The sequence below is a fragment of the Schistocerca serialis genome, chromosome 2 (assembly GCF_023864345.2).
Source record: "Schistocerca serialis cubense isolate TAMUIC-IGC-003099 chromosome 2, iqSchSeri2.2, whole genome shotgun sequence".
NCBI classification, from domain to species: domain Eukaryota; kingdom Metazoa; phylum Arthropoda; class Insecta; order Orthoptera; family Acrididae; genus Schistocerca; species Schistocerca serialis.
Genome location: NC_064639.1, coordinates 805,193,856 through 805,206,074, shown reverse-complemented (window position 1 = coordinate 805,206,074; position 12,219 = coordinate 805,193,856). Strand labels below are relative to the sequence as shown.

Below are 12,219 nucleotides of genomic sequence, written 5' to 3'. Positions count from 1 at the left end.
AAGGAGTATATAGCGAGTCTATAAGAGGGAGATGAACTTGAAAGTAGTATTGTAGAAGGGGAAGTGGGCGTAGATGAGATGGGAGATATGATACTGCGAGTAGAATTTGACAAAGCTCTGAAAGATATAAGGAGAAACAAGGTCCCGTGAGTAGATGATATTTCGTCAGAACTACTGACAGACTTCGGAGAGCCAGCAAGACAAAACTTTTCCATCTGATGAGCATGATGTATGAGACAGGCGAAATACCCTCAGACTTCAAGGAGAATATAATAATTTCAGTTGCAAAGAAAGCAGGTGCTGACACGTGTGAAAATTACCGAATTATCAGTTTAGCAAGCCATAGTTGCAAAATACTAACACGAATCCTTCACAGAAGAATGGAGAAGGTGGTAGAAACAGATTTTGAGGAAGACTAATTTGGATTCCGGAGAATGTAAGAACACGCAAGGCAGTACTCAACCTACAACTTATCTCAGAAGATAGGTTAAGGAAAGGCAAATCTACATTTATTACATTTGTAGACTTAGAGAAAGCTTTTGACGATATTGACTGGAATACTCTCTCTGAAATTCTGGAAGTTGCAGGGGTAAAATACAAGGAGCGAAAGGCTATTTACATCTTGTATGGCAACCAGACGGCAGTTATAAGAGTCGAGGGTTGTGAAGGGGGACTTTGCTTGAAAAGGGAGTTGACAGGGTTGCAGCCACTCCCCGGTGTTATTCAATACGTACATCGAACAAGCAGTAAGGAAACCAAAGAAAAATTTGGAGCTGGAATTAAGGTTTAGAGAGAACTAATAAAACTTCGAGGTTTGCCAATCACACCGTAATTCTGTGAGAGACAGCAAAGGACTTGGAAAAGGAGATGAACGGAATGGACAGTGCTTTGAAAGGAGGTTACAAGATGAACATTAACAAAAGCAAAACAAGGATAATAGACTCAAGTCGAATTAAATCAGGTGATGCTACGGGAATCAGGGTAGGAAAGGAGACACTTAAAGTAGGAGATGAGTTTTACTATTTGGGAAGCAAAATAATTGATGATGGCCGAAGTAGAGAGGATGAAAATTGTAGAATGGCAATGGGAAGAAAAGCATTCCTGAAGAAGAAAAATTTGTTAACATCGAATATAGATTTAAGGGTTGCAAAGTCTTTTCTCAAGGTATTTCTCTGGAGTGTAGCCATGTATGGAAGTGAAACATGGACGATAAACAGTTTATATAAAAAGGGAATAGAACTTCCCCGAAATGTAGTGCTGCATAATAAAGCTGAAGATTGGTTGGATCTATCACGTAATTGATGAGATAATAATGAGCATCAAAACGGGTACAGGGATTAGTGAACACAGGGTTGTCGTAGCGAGATGGAATATTGTAACCCACAAATCCTCAAAAATAAACGAAAAATATACCTATTCAAAAAACAGATAAAAATTCACTTAACGCCTTCCCGAGAGAAAATCTCCATTCATTCCAAATAAATAATATAACTGTAGACCAGATGTGGCTTGAATTCAAAGAAATAATATCGTCAGCAATTGAGAGATTTACACCAAATAAATTAACAAACGACGGAACTGATCCTCCTTGATACACAAAACGGGTCAGAGCACTGTTGCAGAAGCAACGCAACAAAAGTAAACAGACCCAAAATCTCCAAGATTGGCAATCTTTTACAGAACCTTGAAATTTAGCGCGGACTTCAATGCGAGATGCTTATAATAGTTTCCACAACGAAACTTTGTCGCGAAACCTGGCAGAAAATCCAAAGAGTTTCTCGTCGTATGTGAAGTATGCTAGCGGCAAGAAACAATCAGTACCTTCCCTGCACGATAGCGATGGAGATACTATCGAAGACAGTGCTGCCAAAGCAGAGTTACTAAACACAGCTTTCCTAAATGGCTTCATAAAAGAAGACGAAGTAAATATTTCAGAACTCGAGTCAAGAACAGCTGCCAACATGATTAACGTAGAAGTAAATATCCTCGGAGTAGCGAAGCAACTTAAATCACTTAATAAAAGCAAGGCTTCTGGTCCAGACTGTTTACCAATTAGCTTCCTTTCAGAGTATGCTGATGCATTAGCTCCATATTTAACAATCATATACAACCGTTCGCTCGACCAAAGATCCGTACCCAAAGACTGGAAAGCTGCACGGGTCACACCACTAATCAAGAAAGGTAGTAGGGGTAATCCACTAAATTACAGGCCCATATCATTAACGTCGATATCCAGCAGAATTTTGGAACATGTATTGTGTTCGAACATTATGAATTACATCGAAGAAAACGGTACATTGACACACAGTCAACATGGGTTTAGAAAACATCGTTCTTGTGAAACATAACTAGCTCTTTATTCGCTTAAAGTGTTGAGTGCTATTGACAAGGGATTTCAGATTGATTCCATATTTCTGAATTTCCGGAAGGCTTTCGACACTGTATCGCACAAGCGGCTTGTAGTGAAATTGCGTGCTAATGGAATATCGTCTCAGTTACATGGCTGGATTTGTGATTTCCTGTCAGAGAGGTCAGAGTTCGTAGTAATTGACGGAAAGTCATCGAGTAAAATATAAGTGATTCCTGGCGTTGCCAAAGGTAGTTTATAGGCCCTTTGCTGTTCCTTATCTATACAAACGATTTGGGAGATAATCTGAGCATGAGCCTTAGGTTGCTTGCAGATGACACTGCCGTTTATCGACTAGCAGTCATCGGAAGATCAAAACAAACTGCAAAACGATTTAGAAACGACATCTGTATGGTGTAAAAATTGGCAATTGAACCTAAATAACGAAAAGTGTGAGGTCATCCACATGAGTGCTAAAAGGAATCCGTTAAACTTCGGTTACACGATTAATCAGTCAAATATGAAGGCCGTAAATTCAACTAAATACCTAAGAACTACAATTATGGACAACTTAAATTGGAAGCAAGACATAGAAAATGTTGTGGGGAAGGCTAACCAAAGACAGTGTTTTATTGGCAGGGCAATTAGAAAATGTAACAGATCTACTATGGAGACTGCCTACACTACGCTTGTTCGTCCTCTTTTAGAATACTGCTGCGCTGTGTGGGATCCTTACCAGACAGGATTATTGACGGAGTCCATCGAAAAAGTTGAAAGAAGGGCAGCACGTTTTGTACTATCGCGGAATATGGGAGAGAGTATCACTGAAATGGTACAGGATTTGGGCTGGACATCATTAAAACAAAGGCGTTTTTCGTTGCTACGGAATCTTCTCACGAAATTCCAATCACCAACTTTCTCCTCCGAATCCGAAAATATTTTGTTGACTCCGACCTACATAGGGAGAAACGATCACCACGATAAAATAAGGGAAGTCAGAAATCGTACGGAAAGATATAGGTGTTCGTTTTTTCCGCGCGCTATACGAGATTGGAATAATAGAGAATTGTGAAGGTGGTTCGATGAACCCTCTGCCAGGCACTTAAATGTGATTTGCAGAGTATCCATGTAAATATAGATGTATTGAATAAAACTGGGGAGACAAGAAATTTGTGGTGCAACTTGACTACAAGAAGGGATCGGTTGATATGACACATGTTGAGACATCAAGGGATCACCAGTTTAGTGCTGCAGGGAAATGTGGGGGCTAAAAGTCATAGAGGAGACCAAGATATGAGTACAGTAAGCACATTAGGAAAGATGTGGTTTGCAATAGTTATTCGGAGATGAAGAGCGTCGCACGGGTTAGAGCAGCATTGAGAGCTGCATAAAACCACTGATTGGGGTTGCGAATCAATGGAAACTTGCTGCCTGGTCGGATGAGGCATTTTTCTTGTTATACCATTTCGATTGTTGTGTCTGGACAAACCATCATCCAGGCGTACGACGTTCGTGCAATCACTGCATCACAGACGTAGGGAGGTGGGCAGGGGCTTTCATGGGACCTATGGTAGTAATCAAATACGCCGTGCGCTTCAGTCTGGAATTGCGCGACCGCTACTGTCGCAGGTTCGAATCCTGCCTCGGGCATGGATGTGTGTGATATCCTTAGCTTAGTTTTAAGTAGTTTTAAGTTCTAGGGGACTGATGACCTCAGATGTTAAGTCCATAGTGCTCAGGGCCATTTGAACCAAAAAATACGCCATGATATTTGTGGTGTACGTGAACGTTATTGAAGATCACCTGCACCCCTTCATGCTTGAAAGCTTACCCAACAGCAGAGGAATCTTTTAAGACGTTTGTACGTGTCACTAGGCCAGGATCACGCTACAGTAGTTTCGCGATGTCCTGCCCATCAAATTCGCCTGATCTGACTCCAATAGAACACAGCAGGCACTGGCCGCAAACCACCCGCACGTTAATTTACGGGAATTGCGTAATCTGCAAATAGACATCTGGTCCCATATACCTCCGGAAACCCACTAAAGAATTCGTGGCTCGCAAAGTCGTTGCTGCACTGCGTATGAAAGGTGGACCAACACACTCTTAAGCAGGTGCCTCACAGGCGTAGTTCGGCTTCAGGTTGCTAGCAGATTGATAATTTATACCAGAATTTTTCGAGTTGCTAAAACACTAACTTAAGGCATTTAAGGATATGCTGGAGGTACTGACCGTGAATTGTTGGAGAACATCTGGAACAAAACACGTTACTGTCTTGTGCCTCAGGTACTCCGCATCAACAAGCAGTCCATGGACGTGACAGCGACGGGGCAGGTGATCAACCTCATGTCCAACGACGTGGCCCGCTTCGACGTCGCTTCGTTGAGCGCCAACTGGCTGTGGATCTCATTTCTGCAGCTGGCGATTGTCACGTACTTCTTGTACAGCTCCGTGTCCTGGGCGGCCTTCGCTGGTGTCATTTATATCATCATCATGACGGTTCCACCACAGAGTAAGTTAGCCGATATATTATTATTATCTAGTAAATTATCTTCTTTGATTCATCAATAGCAGAAAAACGTCAATTTGTCAAGCTAGCGTAAAAGAAGATGTATTGATTTCATATTTTTACGAACAGAGTATTCTGGCTGAGAACCGTTTCGTCATCCGGAGATAGGAAGTGGCGCTGAAGTTCACTGCATGAATTCAGAGCCTAAATTAAATGCTGTTGCTGACAGTATTAAAAAAACGTGGTGGTTGAAAAAGATTCATTTTATTTCTCAAGACTACATCTTCTGCATAAACGAAAACAGGAACCAGGAGGAAAATTTAATTTACGCATCTAAACTAAAATGTTATCTTGGTGTCACTTGTAAGTTCTCGCTTGCGTGGTTGCTGGGAGAGCTCTCCTGAGCAGCTAGCTAGATCGCTAGTTCGCTAGTTCATTACCCATTGAGCGTCACTCGAGGATGGTGACAAAAGAGCAACAAAAGATTTTTGCTTTCTCCGTTTCAACAGGTGCAGTTCAGATACAAACGCACGGTGGGATTTTTGTCGTGCGTTCCACTTGCTACTGCTCAAAGCGTTTGGCGATGGCGCTAGCAGTTTCGAACACTGCTGCTCGTTCAAAATGCAGAATGCATTCAATAAGTCCTTTATGATGGTGGTGAACAACAACATTCAGGGTTTTGTAAGTTCATTCCGGGAATGAAGACAGGAAACGTTAGTATCATTTCACATTTAGTGTTCAATGAAGAGGCTATGTTCGATTTAAGTGAACTAAACTAGAACTGCCACACAACAGAGAGAGAGAGAGAGAGAGACAGAGTGTGGATGGATGGAGAGGGTTGTATGGGCGCACGACAGTAAGGTCTTCAGCGCCCCTACGGTCGCAGGTTCGAATCCTGCCTCGGGCATGGATGTGTGTGATGTCCTTAGGTTAGTTACGTTTAAGTAGTTCTAAGTTCTAGGGGACTGATGACCACAGATGTTAAGTCCCATACTGCTCAGAGCCATTTTTTCTTCAGCGCCCGCTCAATACATGATTGAGACGGGTGTAAAGAAAAGACTCAGAACAGTAAGATAAAAGAGAACGTAAAACACACACACACACACACACACACACACACACAGAGAGAGAGAGAGAGAGAGAGAGAGAGAGAGAGAGAGAGAGAGAGAGAGACTCCCTGAAGCTTCATGTATTCTGCACCGCTTCCTAAGGAAACCTTTATGGACCGTTCTTCTTTGAGAAAACGTGGTTACAGGAATCACGTACCTGGACACATTGGAGATCTAGATTTTTCTATATTAAAGAGAACTGGCAGAAAGTTTCTTTTATGAACAGGACGGAGCCGCTCCGCGCTGACACCTGCGTGTGAGATGGTTTCTTAACGACGCGCTACCTCGGCCATGGATCGGACATTAGGGTCGTAGGATCTCGCGCTGCGCCGTTGGCCTCCTAGGTGGTGTGATCTCGCGGTACACCGTCAGTCCAAAAAGTATCGAGACTGGATTAATAAAAAAAATAGATATACTTCAAGATAGTGTTTTTAATGCTTCATCTGTTCTACTTTGTCTCTCTCCACTTGAGTAGAGCACACGGAACGTTCACACAACTATGCGAATCTGTCAAAAAAGTCCCTCTCTGCGATGTCGTTTGACTTATGCATGACCGCGGTTTGAATGTCGTTACGTTGCCAAAGCGTTGACGGTAAACTAAATTTCTGCGTTTTGTCATTTTACGACAGATTCGGATTGATGACACCAAGTTTCGTCAATTATGACTATTTTTGCTAAGAAAGAACTATCTACATTTTGTGTTTCTACTGAGACGCAGCAGGCGCCTACGCGTCGTTGTTTTCTTGACTGATTTGGGATAAGGGACCAAACAGCGAGGTCATCGGTTCCATCGGATTAGGGAAGGGTGGGAAAGGAAGTCGGGCGTGCCCTTTCAAAGGAACCATCCCGTCTTTTGGGTGAAACGATTTAAGAAAATCACGGAAAACCTAAATCAAGATGGCCGGAATCTGGATTGAGCCGTTGTCCTCCCGAACGCGAGTCCAGTATGCTAACCACTGCACCACCTCGGCCAGCCGTTGTTTTCGTTCAGGAGTCAACGTGTACGGGACATAGTTTCCATACACTTTTCTCTTCTTCAAAATATTCTGGAGGATATCTTGAAAACTTGATTTAGAGATGTTGCTCATTGCGATTCGTAATCCAGCTACTTGGACGCGCTGCTGTTGCACATCCACTATTTACTCCTGCTTGCTCACAACTGCCTGGAGACTAGACAAATGCATATATGCTGTTTATAATAGCTACATAAATCCTCCAACTATATGGCCATGGTGCAGCAAGAGTGATATATTTTCATCACGAAAAAAGAGTCTAGTCTCAAGTAGCGCGCGCACATGCGGCCTGTATTCCCGGCCACTACAATTTGTATACCAATATTAGTGCCAAACTAGGAAGTGTGGCCCTATCTAAGCACAGCTGCATGCGTTCACCGAAGACAAAATGTCGACTATTTATAATGCATTACCCCCAGTCCCTATACGATTTCTGAAGATGCATAAAAAAGGCGAAACGTGTCAATAAAGTCTGCTATTTTTGCAACCTAGTCTCTTCTTCTTACTGAAAATATAGTAGGTCTTACAAGCTTCCAACGTAGTCACTGTGCTGACATTGCTTGTATTCCAGAATAAAATCAGTCTCTGAAATTGTAGGACGGACAAAGTATGTGATCCTTTGTGTGGGGTTTGTGAAATGCTCTATGTGTCTTCCCTTCGAACAATTTTTAGTGACACTGTTCCAGAGGAGGGCTCATTGAATTTTTGTGAAAGGTAAATGTAAAGTTTGATCCTTAACGTAACTGTAAAAAGCAGTCCAAGGTTGTATGTGCATGCGTACATATGCCATATCTCTGTGAAATGGGGTCGTTCTTTTGGAAAGGAAAACTATGACCCTTGTGCCTAAGTTCAAACTCAGTAAGTTTCTACCTTCTTTCGTGTAGAACATGTGGTTTAGTTAAATGAGGTGAATCTTTTTGAAACAACCTGTATTACTCATGGAACTAGAGTAGTTTCTTTCGAAATCATTTTTCTACATGGCTGTCTAGCATATAGACATATGTAGGAAGTCAGCATGCGGTATGTGACCGACGCGGGGCGATGTTCGTTCACAATATGTCTCTCAGCTGCCTCTAACGCCTGCCGATAGTGTGTACCAGGTGTGTCAAGAGCCACTCTTGAGATACCTAGTCACATGCGAGCGAGTGCGCAGATATATCTGTACGGATGATTTCATGCACCTGTGACCCGCGCGGTGTCATGTCCGTTGTCTATAACTCGCCTCGACTTTTGAGGTGTTCTCGGGTCACGGGAGTCTCTCATACAACAGTACCGAATACGGCCGTGTTAGCAGAAATGAAAGTAAAGACATTGGCAGTATTGACTGGTAGTTATGGGGTGCTTGTGCAGATGCCTAACAGAAAAGCTTTTATTTCATACAATGCGGTGGTGCTTTTCTAATGTGAATTCATTAATTACACATTAACGCTCGGAAGGCTTTGCCTGTTGTTCCATAGCTGAACGGTTATTTCCTTCACCAATAACTACTCTAAAATCTTTTCAGCGAGCATACCCAAGTTAAGTCGAGAAACAGTAGTACTAACACTGTAAACACGAAAGTAAGTCTATGTACTACTTTTTCACGACTAAACCGCTGAACCGATTGGGATGGAATTTGGTTTAGGGATAGTTTGAAACCTGAGGGAGTATATAGGCTAATTTATAAATAAAAGAAATTTATCCCTAAGAGGAATAAATAGGGAACCAAATATCATTTTTTAGATTAATGGACATCGTCGCACCTTGAGGGGAAAGATGGAAAAGGGGGGAGGCGCATTTCCAACTATGCTTTTCCAAGCAGATAGGCACTTGAGGGCATTTAGAGCACTGAATCCTTTCTTCCAAACATCGTACGATATGTCTCAAACTAGAAAAAGACTTCACGGCGGTTCCTTGTGGCTCGTATTAATGAGCAATATTACATATGGGTAATATATTGTAAGTAATATTCTTTTATTAAACAATGTTAAAATGGTGCCCCGTAGGATGCTAATATGGTCTGTTCACAGCGTACATGGGTCGACTCTCGGCACGTTTCCGGAAGCGTGTCGCCGTCAGGACCGACGAGAGGATGAGGATGATGAACGAGCTGGTGCAGGGGATACAGGTGGTCAAGATGTACGCCTGGGAGAGGCCCTTCGCCAAGCTCGTCGCACTGGCCAGGAAGTGAGTGTAATTCCGTAACTAACAGAACGAAAACACCAGTTACAGTCTAAGAAATGCGCATCGTCATGCCTTATAAAACCACACACAGATTTAAATAATAGATGAGACTCGTGTATCATGCAGTTAACATTCATTTAATCCATATTTGAAAAACAGTACCTGCTTTCTTTTGAGTATCTCATAATAATCAGTACAATTTAAGTAGAACTGATCTTATGGTTTAGAACGGCTTACCGCGCCTTTTAGTGTTTTAAAAACATGCCTCAATAGATATACCTTATATGATTTTATCCCGTCAGTTCTGTATGAAGAAGAAAGCTTGTACAGAGTGTCCAAAGAGGAATGGTCAACATACAGGGATGTGACAGGAACGATGATTCAGTGCAGAATGTCTAGTAAACACGTGCTGTAAAATGTACACCTTAAGAGGTATGAGAACTTCTTGATCTTGGATACTGTGAAACAAATCTCTTCTGCTTGAAGCTCTTTGCTCTCCACATTTTGAATGGTGGTAGTACGGACCAAAACAAGAGAAAATCTCCAGTAAACATGGGTTCTAGAATGCATACCTTAAGAATTACGAGGACTTGTTCATCTTTGCTATTGTGAAACACTACTCTTCTACCGAAAAAGTTCTCATAGCTCTTAAGGAACACATTTTAGAGGTTTCCCAGCATTCTTTGCTTCGAACGGTCGTTCTCATCATATACTTGAATACTGGCTATTCCTACTGATATACCGTGTATTAATAACAATTTCCTTCATGAACGACATTCTGTCTTCACTAATCAATTTGTTTGATTGGTGCTGCTTCAATTCACGAAACATTTGTTATCACATACTCGTATCACTCCAAATATATCAAAATTTGTCATTTTACGCTATTAAGTAACCACTGCTGTAGAAGCTGTAGATTCTACAACATTCCATTTTATAAGCTGACTTGATTTTTAACCCTGTTTAGGAAGCGCACCACAATCGGTAAAAACCCTTATGAGACGGATTGTTGTCCGTCTGTCCGTCCGTCTTTTAAGAGCCATTTTTATGGGGAACGGTTGGAGGTATCAAGTTGAAATTTATGTCAAATGCTAAGGTCTAGGGTCGCTTGGTGCTGAAAAAATTAAAGCTTCAAAGTCAGTACAGTCAAAACATGCGCCCATTTATTTCAAATATTTTGATAATCACTCAACCATACATACAGATGAAACATCTACACAAACAATGACGTTTGTACGGAATGCTCAGCCGCGAGTACTACCCGCAGTTGACCACTTTCTTTTATAGAGTACTTCTGAATTTATTTGTAACAGCTTGGAAGAGTCTTTCAAAAGCCTACTTCAACACGAAAGTTCAAAGTATTTATATTAGAAAGACCTACTAATTTAACATACAAAACGTCAGTACTGTGTCCACTGGTTAGTTTTATGCATTCAAATTCTAACATCGAAGTATTTTGCATCTGGTGTAACGAAAACCAGACCCGTACGAGCATACATACAAGTGAAATAAAAAGTATGAAGCTTTAGAGTAAAACAGGCATAATCCTGTGGCTAACAGATACATAATTTCGATAATAAACACCATTTTCCCCTACTACTTTTAGCGACTGTCTTACTCTTCTTTGCACAAAGACTTGGAGATAAAATGGTGAGTGCTATGGCTTATGAATGTTCTCTGTCTGTTTACATTCCAGCCTGAAAGTCGTAGGGTTATTGCTGTGCTAGCGTGCTAAAGTTTTCCCACTTGTCTGTTACGATTACTTGTGGACGCAATTCCTGACTGAAACCGGTGTCTGTTAGGTGCGCAGTGACTGTTAAGCCTAGTTTACACGACGACATTGGGTTGCGCCACTTGTTGCGTGGAGTGATAAAAGATCTAAATGGAGACCCAATCAACACTAAAAACCAGCAGCTAGATAGATGGGTGCAGCATTATGCTAAACTATAGTCAGAAAAGGTCAACATTTCTTCAGAAGCTTTGGGTACTTTACCAACTTACCCAGTTATGTCTGAGCTTGATGATCCTCCCACTGTTGACGAATTAAAACTCGCACTTAAAAGTCTAAAGCTAGGCAAGAGCACAGGCCGTGATAACTTACCAGCAGAAATCATCAAACTTGACTGCGTTTTGCCGATATTGTATCCAATCCTACTGCAGTGCTGGGAAGAAGGCACAGTACCTCAAGACATGCGAGATGCAAATATAGTAACAATCTATAAGGGAAAAGGCGACAGAGGTAATTGTAACAACTATAGAGGAATATCTCTCTTGAGTATTGCTGGAAAGGCGTATGCAAGGGTAATCCTGAAGAGACTGGAAACCTTGGCTGCTCGGATCTACCCTGAGTCACAGTGTGTATTTGGAACTGGCAGATCCACAAGTGACATGAAATTCACTTTGCGCCAACTACAAGAGAAGTGCCGCAAACACAGAGTGCCATTATATGTGGCTTTTGTTGACCTCAACAAAGCCTTTGACACCATCAGTAGGGAGGGACTCTACAGCATATTGGAAAAAATTGGATGTCCCCCAACTTTGCTGTCTTCAATAAGATCTTTCCACGACAATGTGCGTGGCTCTGTGATCTTCGATGGCAGTACATCCAAACCATTCAGTATGAACTGTGGCGTAAGACAAGGCTGTGTGTTGGAACCTACACTTTTTGGAATTTTCCTCTCGGGTCTGCTCCAAGTGGCTTGCAATGTTGGAGTACATCTGCATACTAGGAAAGATGGAAGACTTTTCAATGTCAGTCTTCTGAAGAGTAAGACAAAGTGCTACGAGATAGTCGCTCGTGAACTCCTGTATGCTGATGATGCTGCAATTGTTGCGAACTCCGCAGAAGAGCTGCAAGAGCTAGTATCAAGATTTAGTCACGCATGCCACCTATTCTCGATGAGCAGTAAGACCGTAACTATGGTTCAGGGTGCTAACACAAAGCCGAATATCACACTAGATGGCACTACTCTGCAAGTCGTAGATAACTTCTGTTATCTTGGATCTTCTATTGAATCAAACATGTCTGTTGACAAGGAAATTGATGCTCGCATTGGAAGAGCTGCGACAACTTTTAGC

The 12,219-nt window shown here is 41.9% G+C and overlaps 1 protein-coding gene across 1 annotated transcript in view; it reads left to right on the top strand.

The window, feature by feature from the left end:
- LOC126456436 (ATP-binding cassette sub-family C member 4-like) overlaps window positions 1-12,219 on the top strand; it is a 130,218-nt gene that overhangs the window by 33,415 nt on the left and 84,584 nt on the right. The window contains exons 5-6 of the mRNA XM_050092186.1: window positions 4,634-4,859; window positions 8,988-9,144. Coding sequence (XP_049948143.1) covers window positions 4,634-4,859; window positions 8,988-9,144 — 383 coding nt within the window. The remainder of the gene's footprint in view (window positions 1-4,633; window positions 4,860-8,987; window positions 9,145-12,219) is intronic.